Below are 19,222 nucleotides of genomic sequence, written 5' to 3'. Positions count from 1 at the left end.
ACAAAGTCAAGCCTTGGAACTCATATAAAAGCTCATGTTTTATGGTTTCTGTCGACAATATATAAATACTCATGATCAAAATATAATAATATTATATCTCACACTAATATTATATTATATCAAACCGAATAATGATACAGAAAACACCACCCCATACATCCTGCTCAATCCATCTGCGCGCTTGATTTTTAGGTACCATGCATTGATACATAGATGTTTTGGTTTTTGCAGTACTGACTGCGACCAGATCAAAGGAGCAGGTTGTGGATCAGCTTACTGATTTAGCTTCTGTTCCTGCATTTCTCCATGGCTCTTGGCGCTGGATCCAAGAAAAAGTTCCATGGAAAAGTCAGATCATTTGGAAAGATAAACCAAAAGTACACCAAAAAAACGAAAGAATTTTGTGAATTAATTTATAATTAGGTGCATGCCGCCTTTAAGAATTTAATTAGAAGAAGATCACCAAACATAAGACGTTTTTAATTCACTTCTTTCAAGTGATTAATAGTACTATTATTTGTTGAAAGATGTGTGTGTGTGTGTGTGTATATATATATATATATATATATTTATATATAGTACAAACCGAGTCCAATCGCCTCCTTTCCCTTCATGATGCGCAGACGCTTGCATGAATCAACAAACATCCTGGCCGTTGAATACAAAGAAAGTATAAATATATAAGCTACAATATTATTGAAATGTTTGTTTGATTTAGTTGATGAGTGTTTGCGAGGGATGATTGAAGATCAATATATAGCTTACTCCCACGGGACATCACCAACGAGCATCCAGTCACCGTCCTTGTCTTCATACGTTGGAACGCAGTCAGAACTGTTCAGAAGATCCATCAACTTGCTCTCATTCATGAAATCCTTCATTCCTTGGGATCCACAATTACCTTTAGTGAAGAAAACATGTCAATATATAATTGGGGCACTTTGATAATTAAGTACATATGTACGAACGGTAAAGAGGAATTTAAAATTATTACCAATAGTGAAGGAACTGAACATTTTTCCTAAGGAATCCGAGAGCTCTTTGTAACTTTTGTACATCTTTAAATCTACCTTACGAAGATAAGGTGCACCATCCATGCTAACCTTCACAAACGCTGCATTGCCACTTGCCTTCTCTAACATGTTCTTTCGGAATGATCGGACTGGTGGCCAACCCACAACTTGTGCCCTAAATTTCCATTTGGTTAGATCAATAGTACCATTTCTATTCATTTTCTGTAATTTACATGATGAGCTTTAAGTAAAACACTATTTATAGTTCGTGATTATCTGTAATGGAGTGACAAATGAAAATAAAAAGAGAAGACTATTAGGAATGAGGGAACGGTTAGTCTATATATACATATATATATGATTAGAGAAGAAAAAAGAAAGGCAAATATTATGAACAAAGTACTGAGGTCAGATATTTCTAGTATTTGTTTGTTTTTCCCGTCTGATCAGCTGATCCGGATCTATAGATCAACACTAGCTTTCTGGTGATAATGATTTCAAAATACAACTAGATAACTTTCAAAAGAGCTTTTTACAAGATTTTGTAGTTGGTATAAATTAATTTATTAGTTCAATATTCTCACCCGAAAGTATTATTTACTCAATAATCATTATGATTACTTTTTCTCAGTTTCAACAGAAAATTCATACAGGCCTAGGCTGCTGGGGAACCTTGGGAATTTCCGGTGGGCAAGATAACTTTTGAGCCTCATAGATATGAATTATTTTTTTTTTTTGTTTTTCATATTTATAAGTTTTTCCAAATTCCTTCCACAAGTACGATCTAAGACCTCTCTCTTTTTCAGTTTTTGTTTTGAACCGATAATTAAGCCTTTCTTTTGCTTGTTCATCTCTTTCTTTATTCCTCTCTCATGTAAAGTGCTGCACTTTACCTAACCCTAATCATCCCAGGGCTCTGCACTAACATACTCCCCAGAATAAAAAGAAAAAAACAACAAACTAAGAAGTTTAGAATTAATAAAATCACAAAGAAAGTGTGTGTATATATATATATATATACATATATATATATATATATTATATGCAGCTAGCTTACTTAGCAGGATGCTTTGCTGGATCAGCAGTGAGAAGGTTCTCCTTCTGCAGCGTCTTCGACTTCTCATTCAGATCCATTTCTTCCTCCTTGGAAGAAAGTTTAAGATTCAAATCCATAGTTGTAGTACTCTCAGTCTCAGAGAAGCCTCTCTTCCTAACCACCTCTCCTTCAGTATTTCCTGGCAACCCGAGCCTCAGCTCAGTCTCCTCGAAGGCCATCTTCACCTTCTCTGACTCAACTTCCATTGATTTTTCACTCTCTAAAAACCCTTATCTCTATCTGTCTACTCTCTGTCTCTCTATCTCTTTCTCTCTCTAAGCATTCAGTGCTTTGTTTCTTTGCGAGAATAATAGTGGGGGGGGGGGGGGGGGGGGGGACGTCAGGGAGGGAAGGAGGATACGTTTGGGTTTTGTGGGTATTAATAGAAGCATGGATGGGCTGCACTGTCTTTTTAGGAGTTTTGAAGGGATCTGTGATGGTGACACGTGGCAAGGTGTGTGAGCTGGATTCTCCCAACCTTGCTGGGATAGGTGACGAGAAGGTGATGTTGGCATCATAGCTATGATTGTTGTGTGGGATCGAGGTGGTGAAGAGCAGGACAACCTGTTTAATTTGCTGCTGATCTTATGCCAATACTTTACTACTGATCATCAGGCGCCTACCTTGGCCTACCAATTTCTCCTCTTTTTATGAGGAACCAGCAAACACGTTTCGACTTTCTCCTTCAAACAAATATTGATATATATTTGAAAGTGCAGCAACTCATGTATTGCCTAAAAGGTCATGGTTGGACATATCACATGAATGAGATTAATTAGGAAATATATATATATATATATATATATATATATCAAGGCTCGAAAAATCAGATCAATCGGGTAAGGACCGATTCAATTGCATTGAATTGGGCGATTCATGAAAATTTTAAATCGGATATTTCAATATTGATAAAATTAAAAATCATATTTGATGCAATTCAATTATTGTATATCATTTATAAAAGAGTATAAAATATAAATTATTGACTAGTTTCAATAAAAATATTGTATGGATCTAAATAGTTTCAATAAATATGTAATTTATGTATTTATCCTCAACAATCTACATTTTTTTGCCTCATATACAAAAAATATAAAGACTATTAATTAGTTATAAACACATGAAAAATGTAGTATTTCATGCACAACCATAAATTTAATACAAAGTACTCATTCATCTCCTTAATTTTTTGTTCAACTAAAAAAATATATAAAGAACTACATGTTTTATCCTTCAATTTTTCTGCAATTCTTATTGAATGAAATTTGATGAAAAAGTTAATATATATTTAGCTCTATCATATTTTTGTACAAAAAATTAAAAAAAAAAAAACTCAGTTGTTAGATAACTTAAAAATAAATACAATTTTAAATCGGTTAGAATCGATTTAAATTGGTCTAAAATTAACTAGAATTCGTCTGAATCGTTGATTAAAGGTGTGGTTTAGTGAACGATTCAAAATGTTACTAAAATCGGTTTGATTTCTTACCGATTCAATTTTAACCAATTGAATCTTGATATATATATATATATATATATGTATGTGTATATAAATGCATATAATCTTAATTACCTGTATATATGCATGAGTACGTACTGATCTGATTAACCAGACCAAAAATTTCTTTTAAACCCTACGTACACGTGGTTAACTTTTCATTAATATATAATGACTTAGTTAATGATAGTCAGGCTAATTAATTAATTAGGAAAGCTCATATATATATATATATATATATATATATATATATATATATATGAGTTACATTCGTAGTTCCTCGTATATATATATATATACACACACACGAGGAACTACGTATTTGTAGGAGATAAGTACTGCCTAGATCCATGGATCGATCAGTTCCATTAGTCATAGGATCCATCGACTCGATATGATTATAATTAGTACTATATCAGCAAGTGGACTTATCATATATATATTGGATCGGTCTAATTAAGAAAATGACTTAAATTAAATATCACAGCCAAGATGCGTGCGAGGTCAAACCTGCAAGACGTCTTAAATCATTTCATGAACAGCGCGCGCCATTGTGGCAGCTTGCATGGTGTAAACCAGACCAAAAATAGCAGCTTTACGTTGCTTTGAGCGTTTTTTTTTTTCTAATAACAAGAAGTAAAATTCTTTATACACAACAAAAAAATTATATAAAAATAAATTTAATATAGTTTAATATGATACGTCAGATTATAAAATTATTTTTATTGTAAAGTAGATCTAATAGACCTCATAACACCATATCAATTTATAAATTTATTTTTATATAATTTTTTTGATATATAATAGTTCTCAAAGAACAATATTGCTCTCTCTCTTCGTTTTTCTTCTAATTTTCCTTCATTTCTTTTTTTTTATACCCTCGTGCTTTGTGATTTCAGCCATTATTATTATTTTTTATCTGAACGTTAATTTAGTGGAAAATCTTGTAATTAAGCTTGGGACAATTCTTGATGTTCAACAAGAGAGTTAATGATCAATATAGAATTATTCTCTAATGGTGAGTAGATATGTGCCTATCATAGCAATCAAAATTTATATTCGATTATGAATTTATGCAGACGTGGACACGTCACTTATCAAGTACCAATCATATCAAAATCATACTGTGGCTGAGTACGTACGTACCTATCACTAGTAATTGTGAGCATTCCTAGAAGTTCGAACTGTATATATAATTATGCGCGCGTGTATATATATATATATAAAAGTAGCTGTAAAAGTTAGGTCTTTGCATTGTTATAAATATTCATTTTCATCATGATTTTTGGGCCATATACAATTAATCCACCATGATTTCATCATTAATCAGGCAGTACTGGTGTCGATCTGGCTGCTTTCTAATTGGACAACTTACCTAGCTAATGATTTCCTAACGAGCTAGCCAAAAGGATTAAAATAAAAGCATTTTTATTTGAAAAATTCTACATATATATATATATATATATATATATCATGATGATGGTGTAAGGTTCATTTGCTTCCTTGACTACACTCAGATCATCAGTTAAGTTCGGTTAAAATTTAGACTCATTCTAATATCTAAACACTCAATTATCAAATCACTAAACTTATGATCTCAACTCAAAATCTCTTTACACATGGGATCTACAATCTTTTTCAACTCAACACTTATTTACACGCGAGACCCACAACCTTTTTCAACTTCTCATAACTACATCTAAACTAATCTTAACATCCAAACACATATAAACTCATCTTATGTGGGTTTCACAGAACTCACTCCACTATTTCAACTCACTACTAGTCATAGAGAACTCAACTCAACATCTAAAAGCAGCCTAAAACATATGATATAATAATGTATTTTTATGTCATTATAATTAAATTTAGAAGATAAATTTTGAAATTTGAATCTTATGAATCAAATTTTACTATTTAAGTAATGTGGATTTTGTGCTCTACACACCATCTTAAAACTAAAATAACTCTTTTTATTTTATTTTATTTATTCAGCCGACATAGATAAAAAAAAAAAAAAAAAAAAAAAACTGTATGTGTTGATCATTGAGTAATTACCAATTCTCACTTCTCCCGCACCTGTATTGCAAATCTTCCCGAAAATACTAAAAGAGATCTTGCTTATAATTATTTAATTAGAGGGAAATAGCTAAAGAAATTACTTAAGAAACAGACATTGATCTCTTCTAACTCATGCTACTACATGTAAAACCAAAGATATTGAGTGTCATCAAGAAATTACTAGATCATCTATTTCTTAGCAAAATATTCACTACAACATATCAGACCTTTTGCGGCCAAATCTTTTGCAGCCACATTGTTATTGGTTGCTAAAGGCAATTTTTTTTGCCTTTCGGTCCCGATATTTCCAACGAATACATATTCATCACAAAATGTATATTTTTTGCAGTGACTAGATTTTGTCACAAAAAAAATTGACCAACTAAACTCTAACACGACATTTATTGAGTTTTTTCCAACAACTTTACGTTGCCGCAAAAAATACCCCAACACATCAGGTTTTAGCAGTCATATATTTTGCAACCATGTCGTTACTAGTCGCAAAAGATAAATAGCATCCCACTATTTTCAGCGAATACACATTCGTCACGAAAATAATATTTTTTGCGTTGACTAAATTTCGCCGTAAAAACAAAGTGACCAACGTAAGTCAAAAGCGTCGCTTAGTAAATTTTTTGCGTCGACTTTACGTTGCTACTAAAGATCACCCAACTTGCCGTTAAAGATCACCCAACACATCAAGTTTTAGCCGCTGTATATTTTGCGACCATGTTGTTATTGGTCGCAAAAGATAAATAGCATCCCACTTTTCCAGCGAATAAGGTTTTGTCACGTCAATAATATCTTTTGCGTTGACTAAATTTCGCCGTAAAAAACATAGTGACCAATGTAACTCGAAAGCGTCGCTTAGTGAGTGTTTTGTGTCGACTTTACGTTGCTGCTAAAGATCACCAAACATGTATAATTTTTGCGACAAATATTTTTGCGGCAACTTTGTTAGTGGTCGCAAAAACAAAATTATCGCATTTTTGTTCCATTATTTCCAGGGAATACTCATTTGTGACAAAATATATATATATATATATATATTTTTCGGTTGATTAAAGTTTGCCGCAAAAATAAGTTCACTGACTAAATCTAAAGTGTTGTTTAGTAAGTTTTTTGCAATGACTTTATACTGCCGCTAAAGATCTCGGTTTATATATGATTGGACATAAGTGGCCGCAATTTTTTAACCATGTAATTTAGTTTAAATAAATTACACATGGTGGAGAAGGCGGGCAAATGTGGTACGATTTGCTCAAATTCAGAGGGACGTTTATGTAATTTTTCCTTGTGTCCTCTGTAGTCTTTATCTTATCTTCTTCTATTTTCTTACCTTGGGCAAATAGACACGCAGATAAACACGCAATCGCACAGAAAGACCTCAAAGCTGAAAAATGAGATTTTGAAAGGTCGGTAACTGGCGTTGACAACGGTTGCTTAAACGTAGCTTTCAACAAACAACATTCTCAGTAAGTTGAAAAATGAGTGGGAAACATCCATTTCAATTTTCTTATTTTGTTATCTTTGAACATGAAGTATGATTTTCTGCAAAGCCCGAGTTGTGATTTGCAATTATAGATTTGAGTAAATTGTTTACATTTCATATATGTGATAGTTTCAGAACATGCAAGTTCTAAATGGTTAGTGTATCAACGATAGTGATGGGGGTTTACTAGCTTTGTGTTGAGTTTTATTCGGTAGCCAATAACTAGAATCTGAGTTTGTTTTCTTACTTAAAACATGTGCATTCTCTCTGTAATGCATGAATAATAAAGGAGTGCCTTTTCTTTTTAGCCCTCCACAATGATTCCTCCTTTTCTAGCCCTATTTCTTATTTGTGAAAGAGGTTTTAATTTGTACTTGGCTTCAAATAGAGCACGATTTTGATATACCACAAATTTAGCCTTACAAGGCTATGCATCATCGGAGCATAAACATATAGTCTAGAGGGTCCATGGCCCCCAATCTCCCAAAAAAGAATTAACAATTCTTATTCAAATTCATTAGAAATTTGAATACAAATACTTATAATTTTTTTTTTTTTTTGGTAAGAAATAACATTGGTTCCAAATGATTCAAGAACTTCTTGAAATTTTTAAAGTATATGAGAATTTTATTTTACTCCATCTAAAATTTTTGAAAGCATAAAAGTTTGAAAAAAAACAATGTATATTTTCTTTCTAAGTCCATAAATTTTGCCTCCAAAATAAAAAAATGCTTAAAGATACTAAAGAAATCCAAAAATATACATATAAAAATTTAAAAAGTTGAAGATATTAATTTAAAAAATCCAAAATTCATTTGGTTAGAAGCTAAATTTATAAATTTACATGCATTCATGCATCATATCTTTTATAAAACCCAAAAGTCATTCTCGGTTTAAAAAAATTTAATGTCTCTTTTTTTAAACCTTTAATGCTAGATATTCATCAGCACTCTCCTTGGCCTTTATGCAGTTTAGCCACTTGGTATACCCAATTGGATTGTCACAGAATGGTCATAATTTATAGAGGAAGAACACCTTGATGAGCTAGAAGTACATAGGTTGGACTATCGTTAACTAGCCAATATTTGCAATCACCACCACCCAATGAACCGACATTACCACTCAATCTGATGATTCAACTCAACCACCAGATGTGGTATTTGAAACGGAGTTTCCGGACCCAATAATCGACATAGGTAGAGTGTTATGTGCTACAGTACTCATGCACAATAATATAGAGGTGCATTTAGTTATTTTTATTAAACCGAGGAATCTATGTTTATGCTCTTGTGTTGGTTGTGACATGGCACTTTTGGTGATTAGCGAGTAAGAAATCTGGTCGTGGACCTGCAAAGTGCGCAATGTTTGACAAGCTATGAAAGCTTGGACCGATACCTTTGACCATTAAGAATTGGGATATTAAGGCGTCATGAGAAAATACGAGCCTATTTACTGGAACGGTTTTGTGGATTGTCAAACATCATGCTAACATGAGTTATTCTCGATGGAGTGATGTGCGGCTGTTGAGAAAGAGGAGCTATGTAATCGTGTTCGCGTAAGCCTCACAAACACATTTTGGTAGTGATACATTTTGCTTCTGCAATTTAGTTTAAATAATATAATATGTCATGTCTATACTATGGTGTTTAGGCTGATTTTATCATAAAATGATCATAAAATGGGAGAGGAATAATCATCGGCGAGCAGTTACAAACCAGCTTAGAAGGAGATTCAACTCCTTTCACTACAAGCTACACAAAATCTACAATGGGTATGAAAGCTATAAAGCGGCATTGGTAGGAAGGACCTCCTTGGTGGATCAAGCGGTATGGCGGAAGTTATGTTTGCAGTAGGGGAGTGAGGGCAGTTCGTAACAGAGAATGATGAAGAACTTTATGTGAGTAAAGTACACATGATGTTGTTGTTGGTGTCCTTAGTCACATAGCTAAAAAAATCTTTGCTTGTAAACTATTTTCATTATGTAAATTGATGAATATAACTGGTGATTGTTATTGGTGAAGAATCGAATGGTGCAAAAACTAAATGAATTGGAACCTAAGAATCGGACCAATGAGGCAGCAGACATGATCTTTAAAAAGGTTATGAGATGTAGCTCGAGGTATGTTAGGGGAATGGGCCAAATTCAAATGCATAAATCATCAGGAACCCAGGAAAACCATGAAAATGTTGAGGAATTGTCACAAGATGCACAACATTACAAGTCTAAACTTGAGGCATTAAAAGCAAATATGAAGGTAGTGTTAGAGAAGCAAGCAGAATTTGATAAGATGTTTATGAGGTATTCAATGTCACAACAGAATTCCCAGGGAGAGTCTCCAAGACTCAGGGAGCTGACTAATATTTAGGTAGTTTTTTGAATATTTGTTTTTTGAATGGTCATGTTAGAGCATTAGCATTGGTCTATGCATATGCATATGCATATGCAAAATCACATCTTTTGCATATCCATTTTGCCATTCAAGCAAAATTTTCACATTGACTTATGCATATTTGAGACAAAATAATAATAAAATATTATTATTTTATTATTATTAATTTTTTGCTAAAATCAATTTTTTATATGATTTTACAATTAGCATCCACTACATACATTTGACATTAATAATACAAATGCAATAATAAAAAATATAATTTTTTTATATATTATATTAAAAATATAATAAAATGAAAAAAATATATATATAATATATTATAATAATAAAATGAATGTGCAAGTGAAGGTTTGTTGTGTTATTGAAGGAGGAAGAAAAGGAAAGGATTGTGAGAGAGAGAGTGGGAGGAGAGAGAAATAATGAGTAAAATATGATTTGTAGGGTGAATAGTAGTTATCCAAATTTGGATAAGCACTGTTCATAGGTAGCTAAATATTTGGATATGTATAAGCCAATGTGGAAGATTTTAGGGCCATATTATGCAAATATGACTTTGCATATACATATGCATAGACCAATGCTAATGCTTTTAGGAGGTTTTTTTGACTTTTTATTTTTTGAATGACCATGTTAGGAGGCTAATGTTGCTTAAGTGTAAGGCATTTTGCTTACCCTTTTTAGAGGGCTCCGATCTCCTCAACTGGTCCTAGCTTTTTTAGAGACTATTGTTGAAAATGTCCACTCTATGTCTAGACAAAGAGTATTTTGAGAGGAATGAATTAGTTTACTTGTAATTTCAACATGGTTAGCTGCTTCAACCATATAGTTCCATACAAGAGGAACAATATTGCAATTATGGTGTCACCAAATATTGAGAGGTACTATTCCTACACAATTTATTTTTTTATATAGTTTAACATGCATAATGGCCAGGTCATATCATATTTTTTGTGTGAATATTTCAATTTGGTATGATTAGAACTTGTTATGGTGGCTTAGCTTCAGGAGTTGAAATTGGTATGCATGATTGGGTAGGCTTATATATCTGAAACTGCTTTTGCTGGTTGCAATTTGTCATTTTATTTTTGTAGTACATGATTGATATAATACCTTACATTCCAAGACAATACATTTTTGCTTACCCTTTTACTATATGCAAAAACTATGTTTATAGGGAATTGTTAAGGAGGAGAAAGTAGGTACTTGGCCTAAATAGTTGTTAAAACTTAAGTTTAAATTTGCAGGAAATTTTAATTAGGTTGGATCTCAGATTGCAGCCAGATTTTTCCCTTCTGCTATAATCATGTATATTATATCATTTTGTGATATGATATCATATTCTAATGTAATGTCATATTTTGATATAATATCATATATATTCTAATGCACAAGGGTTATTCTCTCCTGCTTGGTACATTTTACTTTATTTTGTCTAACCAAGGCTCTTAAGTATTGACCATGTGCACCAATAGTTAGAAAAAGAAATGAGAGTAGAACTGGTAGTTAGGTGAATATATCCAACTTGTCACCTTAATGTATATGGTAGGTCTTTAGTTGAACATCATATGATAAACCTAATTGTGGCATTTTTGGTTATATGTTAATCCATTAATACTTACCTCATTGTTCATCACATTGTTGGATGCAAGAAAGTGGAGTTTTAGAGCTGATTAATGAAGAGACACAAGGAATGCTAATAGCACCATGTAATTATTCTGCTAAGGCTCTAAATGTTGTGATAAGGTACTATTGAAATGTGATATGAGCTTTCTCTTTTGATATAGAAGCTGTGTATATATGGATAGAATGCTTGAAATATAAATGATATATAGTACTAGTTCTTGTCATATATATGAGTGATTTTTCATTAGATGATCTTTACCCAATTTCATGCTTAAGCATTGCCTTTCATATTATTGGTAGATTTATTCATCACTAAATGGACAAACTTATTCCTAATCAGGTTACAAAATATACTCATTACTAGATGGATAATTAATTGTTAATTTAGAAATTTTTTTGTGTCCAATTTTGGTCAAGCTCAAAAAATTTCAAATACAAACGTTAACAAAAATGCTCTTGAAAGTGGATGAAAAAAATGGAAATTGCATATTTTTGCAAAAATTGGGTGGTTTAGGAAACCTTTTGCTATAACAAGTGTAACCAAAATAACTAAATGAGACCACATTTTTTGGTCGTAAATAAGGTTGCACTTATGTCGACGCTAATGCATATTTGCGACCAATTTTTTTTTGTCAGAATTCCATTTGACGTTTGCGGCTTCAATTTATGTTTTGCGAAGACATCACGTTGATCAGTAAAGGTTGTTATTGCCTATCATCTATAATATTTACGGCCAAGATAATATGTTTTAGCGACAACATTAACTACCGCTAAAGGCTTCAGTATTTGTGACCATAAGAATAAAACGCCACAAGAAATCTTTTGTGGCGCCTCTTTCACGACAATGTTGCAGCCGTCGAAAATCGATGGAAATAATCATTGCGGCAAAAAAAGTTACATATTGCGGCCATTTTTGACTCTGCAAATACTTATATTTCTTGTAGTGACTTGAGTTTGTGCGGACTACGTACCTACGTACGTACATACTTTGCGAGTCATTAATAATTTGGTGATTATATGTAATTTCGATTTCTCGATATTATATCTAATATTACTGCGTGCATACATGTACCCCAGCTTGTTCAATTGCTAGCTAGCTAGCTACAGATCAGATATAAAATAATATTAATATTTATGGTTTTATCCAATATGGTTTTATCCTAATCAATAAGTATATATTATTGCGTATACTTATTGATTAGGATACGCAATAAGTATATTAGATATATATATATATATATATTTATATATATATGGTACTCATGCCGATCATCATCATGATCTGTATGATGTACGTACGTTGCTTCAAAATTAATGCCCTCAAGGAGAAGTAGTACTGTTTGGGGGCATATTATATGCAACCAAATGCATGCGAAATGATCAGATTGGAAATATTGAACATTAATGTTGCGTCGAAGACTTTCTAATTACTAGATACGTGTTACTTACTTGAATGAAAACTAATATTGGGGCAGAGTCTTGGGATAGTGCATGGCAGCTCGCTCGCTCGATCGATCGATATGCATGCAGCTCTCCGACCTCTACATGAGAAACATTAATGATCAGTTTCAGAAAAAATATTTAGTCCCACTAAATCACAGTAGTACTCCAATTTGGGATATATACGTACTCATATATATATATATATACGTACAAAGGTAATTTTGGTCTAGGGAACGCGCGCGCATGCAGTTTGCATGGTCTGTGTGTATCACTTTAATTTGTTCTCTATGAGTATGAAAAATGAGTCAAAGTTACAATTATGTTAGGTTTCGAAAGAGCTTTTGACAAGATTATTTATAAATAATCTGACCTAGTTGATAATCCCCAATAATACTTCTAATCTTCTTATTTTTCACTCCATTACAGATCAAGAACCATGTCTTGTTAATTTACTTAAAAGCTTTAAACAAAAATGAAAATAATAACTTTAACGAAATGGAAATTTAGGGCACAAGTTGTGGGTTGGCGGCCATCATGATTCCCATCATCCCGAAAGAATATATTAGAGATCAAGCGGCAAGTGGCCGGCAATGCAGCCTTTATTTGTGAAGTTTACTGCATGCATGAATGGTACTGCACCTAATTATCTTCGTAAGGTAGAATAATATTTATATATATATACAAAAAGTTACAAATTAAGAGCTGATCTCGATCGGATGCCTTGGGAAAACAGTTCAGTTCCTTCACTATATATAGTTTAACAATTGAAATCTTCTATAACATAGAAATGAAAGTTTTCAATAATTCCTATCCGCGTACGTACTACTGTTTCATGGGGATAGACCGTCTAACAAAGGCTAAGTTGAAGCAAATAATAGCGAAAGCAAACAAAAGAAATAGCAATCACACAAAGATATCAAGATTTAAGTGGTTTGTCTTAGAACATAGTCTACGTCCACTGGTAGAGTCGATTTTCACAGGAATTCACTATCAAAGATGGAGTACAAGAGAGGTATAACAAAACACTCCTTAATCCCAAAACCCCAATACCCCCAAATGAGCTCTCAAGCTCACAAATGGAACTCACAATGAGGTCTCTCTCTTGTTGGCATCCTCTCTGAGTTCTGGCCGCTCCAAATGAACCAAAAACGCAACAATACATGAAAACAACATGTATCATGTATTTATACTAAACAGCACAAAATCCTAATTTACGAACATTCGCTCAAGCGAAGTATCGGGCAAAGCTCGGGTGAACGTTAGGGTTGCCATCCCGCTCAAGCTGAGTGTCGAGCGGGTATCAAGCAAACTCTCAGGTTGTGTCCAGCTCAAGCTAACTGTCAAGCAACTGATGAGCGAACTCTAGGTCTGAATCTTCGCTCAAGCAAGAATATGCCCTGTTTCACAACAAGATTCAAGCCACACTCCAACATGTACCCTTGAGTACGAATGGCAAATTACTTGTTACATTAATTATATGTGTTTTTCATTATTATTATGAATCCTTATTGCCCTATTAATTTATACATTAACCTCTAAACTTCCATCTTTATAAAATTAAACTAAAAATGGATGCTCAAGTAGAGGCTTGCTACCAATATATATATATATATATATATATATATATATATCCTCTGCTTATACAATGTTGATATTAATAATGTCACCATATATGCAATTGATATCAAAACCGATCGAGCACTCAAACCGGGCTCTCTTGATCTTTAGTTATAGTTCCTAGTTGGTTGAGTAGGAGAGATACATGAGTGGAGAAGGTGGGACCTAAGTGTAAGAAGGCATGTGCTGAGATTCATTGGCAGAGAGGGCTGTGTGCGGACCCATGGAAGTGGCCATGTGAACTTGTTGGCTGTGTCACCTTGATGTCAAACCCTGCTCCATGTGCGCCGCTGCAGGCATCCCCACTGACCTTTCCTAACCTCTTTCTTTATTTTTCTGCTTCGTGAAATCTATTTGTATATTAACCACACACACATCGATTAAATCAATCCAAAATGTTCCAAAATAAATAAACAAATCCTGTCAAAACATCCCACTCATGTATGTATATATGCATTCTTTACCATCATGTACGTTCATGAGTCAGAGGCTTATAAGAGATCTCAATTCTCCAATGAAGATCTACAAATTTGAGTGCTAAGATCTCCTTTCTAACATTTTGACATTTGTTTGCCATAAAAGAGAATCAGAGGTCGGTTGCTTGCATGATGCCCATTGCACTTTCCTCCCCAAAAACAAATGAAACAATAATAACAATAATAACAATAAAATACTATTTATATATACACTGATCAAGTTGTCAGATCGAAATCATTATTATCCAATGATCGACCAATTTTTTTCCTATCTTCTTCTCTGTTAGAAATAATAGTTCAATGATTATCAATCAGAGATACTGCTGCTGCATGTATTATTGGACGGTACTGGTCATGCAGCAGACTAACTAAAATTAAGTAAAAACTATATACATATATATATATATATATATATATATATAGGTCAAATGGTCTGATCAAGTACTGGTATGCTTAGGGACGAACCCATAAAAAAATTTGAATGCTTCAAGATCAGCGGATCCTTTTTGTGAATCTCAGTAATGCAGTCAATTATAAGGCGCGCACTTTTATCGTGCTTGATGACAAAAGTGCAAAAAAATTGCCCTAGCTCTAACCCAAAAAGTGGCACTGCACTGCACTGGTATTAACACTAACTTTAGCAGAAAGTTGATGATTTTTTGCGTTGAAAAAATGTAAGAACCAGAATATTATATAATAAAGAAATGGTAATTACAAAAGAAGAAAAGAAGAGTACTTAATAGTATTTCCTTTTGAAAGGAACTTTTTACTTATTAGATAATGGATAAAACTGTCACTGAATGGGGTACTCCTAGTCACGCATCCATATGCAATTTCAGAACTCACAGTCATGAATCTTTGCGGTCTTTTCCATTCACATTTTTCTTCCGGCCAGCTGCCATGCATAGTATATATATATATATATATATATATAGCTAGCCTCAAACATGACAATCTTAAGTAGTACTTGCCCTAGGTCGATGACATCGATTCGGTTTTCTAGCAATAGCACGTTACAATTAGATCATGATGATCCACCAGTACCTCACGTTTTGCAGAATCAAGGGCTTCATTTCTACAGATCCACTTGAAATTTTGATCTCCCACTATGGACACTAGCTAGGTATTGACCTGTATTGTAGCACTGTAGCTGACGCGTTAAATATCCCGGCTAGCTAGCTCGAGAATCCTTTGAAAATATTACTGTCAACACATGCTGTAGCCAGCAGTCGTAGACATGGTGTTGGACTACTCATTCATTTTTGGAACTTGATATATATATATATATATATCTATATATATAAGGGATCGTGACAAAGTAATTAGCCATATATATATATATAAACCAGAGTTTGATTTAACATATACCCTGATACTACCTCGATACGAGTGTACTGAACGCATTTTTTCTTGCATCCATCAGAATTATGTTGTCTGGCTGTTGGGACATAGTCCTTTAAATTATGTACGTACTCTGATTAAAGAACAAGGAGATTCATCAAATCTCAGCTTTAATGAACTTTCAACTCCAAAGCCCTAAAGTTATGCATGTGTGATTAATTAACAAAGCAATTCATCAAATCTCTTTATTTAAATGAACATGATGATTCAGTTATGATTGATAAACTACCCCTTATATATACATAGTCAAAGATTTTTAGCTTGGAAGTTCTTTCAAGTGGTAAGAAAGGCATCCACGATGTGAGAATTGCCCACAATAATAAATAATGTTTCCATATATACGAATGTGCCCTCTCCTCTTACATGCATGAATATTGGTGCATCGATTCTATAATTATGAGTTTTATTTGTGGGATGAATATTTAATGATTATTTCCCAAAAATTCTGTTCATATATATTGTCATTTATTTCGATGCTGGGATGTCATTAAATTTACTCGAATTATGGAATGATCGTCGATCAAGTTCTCATACGTACTCTATCATATATACCCCAGCCAAAATAAATAAGATTAATGAATACGTGGCATGGCAAAATATATATTAACATGAAAACTTGAATTCTGAGATTATTCAAGGTTGCTAATGATAGTCTCCGGAAAAGCGTTTAAGCCGGCCAGCTATGGTGATCATAATTAAGGCGTGCAGTTTGTGTTTCGTGTTGCTGCTGGAAATATATATACATATATACATATATATATATATATATATATATATATATTCTCTGCACCAGTACTTTCTCTTATCAATGTATATATGGACCAGAGATTGTTCCCACGTGAAGCAAAGGCGCCCAAACAGTACACAATCTTGAACTAAGAGCTTATAAGCGAGCTTGGGCTCTTCATATGATAGCAGTAGTGTAGGGATCGATCGATCGATCAACATAGTACGTACCCCAGGTTGATTTCTGGCCATAGAGAGGACACCCTCGAGTCATGAGAACTCTACTACTTCACGAATCACACGTGGGTTAGCTTTAGGAAGCGATAAACCAGAAATGGTTTACATTCTTAAAAAACTAAGTACTATACCTCAAAACATTCACGTAACATGAATTTCTTGATGATGAGTTAACATAAAGGAGCTTAGATATTTGCGAAAAGAGGTTATAATTAACATTATTGGCCCCAGTGCTGTGGAATTTGCCGCTACAAGATCACTTCAAAAACGTCGACCTGATCTTTAGTGGTCTGCTGAACTGATCGATCAAGGTGATGTCTAATCAATAAATTTGAGTTGTTGTTGGGGATTGGTTTTAGAATTACTTGCTCACTTCACCCACAGTTTTCTCTACTGGAGAACTAGAATGTGTTTGCAGATGATCGATGTTGTATTATTGTATGATGCATATTAATCATGCATGCATGTTAATGGGCATGGGTGGCAGGGCCAGATATAGGACACAAAAGCATGCATCAAGCATAGGAAACAAGAAAGAAAGCAATTGGTGCGTGGGGACTCCCCCTTGTAGTTTTTTGGGCTTTTCCATCCCGAGTAGTAGTACTCCAAATCCAAGAAGTCCAAAAGTCTTGAACCCACGTGTGGTTGAAGGCCCACATTTCACCATCAACATTTAACACTCACACGTGTGTACGTTGCTATGACGTTTCATGAATCATGCACGCCTGGAATCCCGCCCCCCATTTAATATCCCATAAAGTTGTGATCCTTATCAAGTGATCACTTCTTATATATTCATTGCGTGCAGTTTCATCTTCCTTCTTTCTTCCTTATCGTAAGAAGAAAAAACCCTCTAGCTAGCTAGGAAGTACTAGTACTAGTAGTACCATAACATATGCTTGTAATAATAGAGAAAGGAAACCAAGATGTACTACTAGTTGTGAGTTCGATCATAATAGTAATCGAGCTTAAGCTTGAACATGGTAAAGAAAGCTGTCACGTCATCATCATGTGGAGCTTGAAGATTTATGAAAATTGGAGAACCACCTTGTCATGGTTGATCTTTTTGCTACCAAAATGTGGGGTTTCTTCAAGGACATATATACCATATTAGCCCGTAACAAAAGCATTTTTTCCAAACAGGAGAGGATCCACAAATACCATGGCGTGGGGTCAGCAAAGGGTTGCATAGTTATAAAGTGAAGTTGGCATTATTGGTGCTTTGATTAATTCAATCTAGTTGTTGAGAAAAAAGGAAAGGTAGTAGACCCTTTCGTGTGTCAGTGGTCCATCCAAAGATTAGTCATGAGCTGGGTTCACAAAAGATCAATGCCTGTATGGTTTTATTTCATGAATATTGGTACTAGCTAGCATGCCTCAATTGTGACATTTCTATTAATTGTCCTTTAAATTTTCTACTTATTTATTTTGTTTTGATTATTATTGTTTTTTTTTTTTTTTTTTTTTTTTGTCATGTGCATACGTATCAGTACTACCTAGCTATGAGTTGCTTTTGGCCTGGTGCATGTGTACGTACTATCGTTTATGATTTGTGGATATGTCTTTGGATTCAAAGAAACAGTCGACATAAGTTGCATTGAGTCTGTCTTAGTTACGTACGTACACCGGCACCGGCAAACCCTGCAAGCTGCTGCTAGCCTGCCCCATTAGCTCAAAAAGGAACTGTTACCAAAACCTAAAAGTTGGGCTTGCAAAATATTGTTGGTTTTTCTTTAGAGAACATGAGCATTAATATTCTATCTCTTTGTTTATCGATCGGAATGAATGAATTTAATTTGTTATATATGCTCGATCGCGGTTGTGTCCGTAGTAACGCTACCTGCAATATTCACTCTAATTAAAATAGACCAGTAGGATGCGATATTGTTGAATGGCGCCATATAATATATAGACTTAAATGTGTCTAATTGATTTTAGATGGATTGACAAGTACGTACTAGCTAATTAACAGATCAACAAGTGCATGTGTCTCAAAGTCAGAAATGATGGGTTTGAATAATAATAAAAGTATGCATCATCGTGATCGATCGAGAGATCATCAGTAGGAATTAATTGTTGGTGGGGGTGTGAAGCTAATAATCTTGATATATGGGCAATATTTCATCATGAGCAATTTCATCAAATT

The 19,222-nt window shown here is 33.8% G+C and overlaps 1 protein-coding gene across 1 annotated transcript; it reads right to left on the bottom strand.

The window, feature by feature from the left end:
* Positions 1–2,450, bottom strand: LOC121251016 (auxin-induced protein AUX28-like). The gene is made up of 5 exons (XM_041150302.1): positions 2,071–2,450; positions 995–1,188; positions 766–901; positions 587–648; positions 1–319 (listed from the first exon to the last, which is right to left on the bottom strand). Exons 1-5 carry the CDS (start codon positions 2,313–2,315, stop codon positions 282–284), a joined length of 675 nt encoding a protein of 224 aa, XP_041006236.1. The 5' UTR covers positions 2,316–2,450; the 3' UTR covers positions 1–281.
* Positions 2,451–19,222: the final 16,772 nt, after the last annotated feature.

This window comes from Juglans microcarpa x Juglans regia, chromosome 2D (genome assembly GCF_004785595.1).
Source record: "Juglans microcarpa x Juglans regia isolate MS1-56 chromosome 2D, Jm3101_v1.0, whole genome shotgun sequence".
Lineage (NCBI taxonomy): Eukaryota > Viridiplantae > Streptophyta > Magnoliopsida > Fagales > Juglandaceae > Juglans > Juglans microcarpa x Juglans regia.
This window is presented reverse-complemented; position numbering and strand designations above follow the sequence as displayed.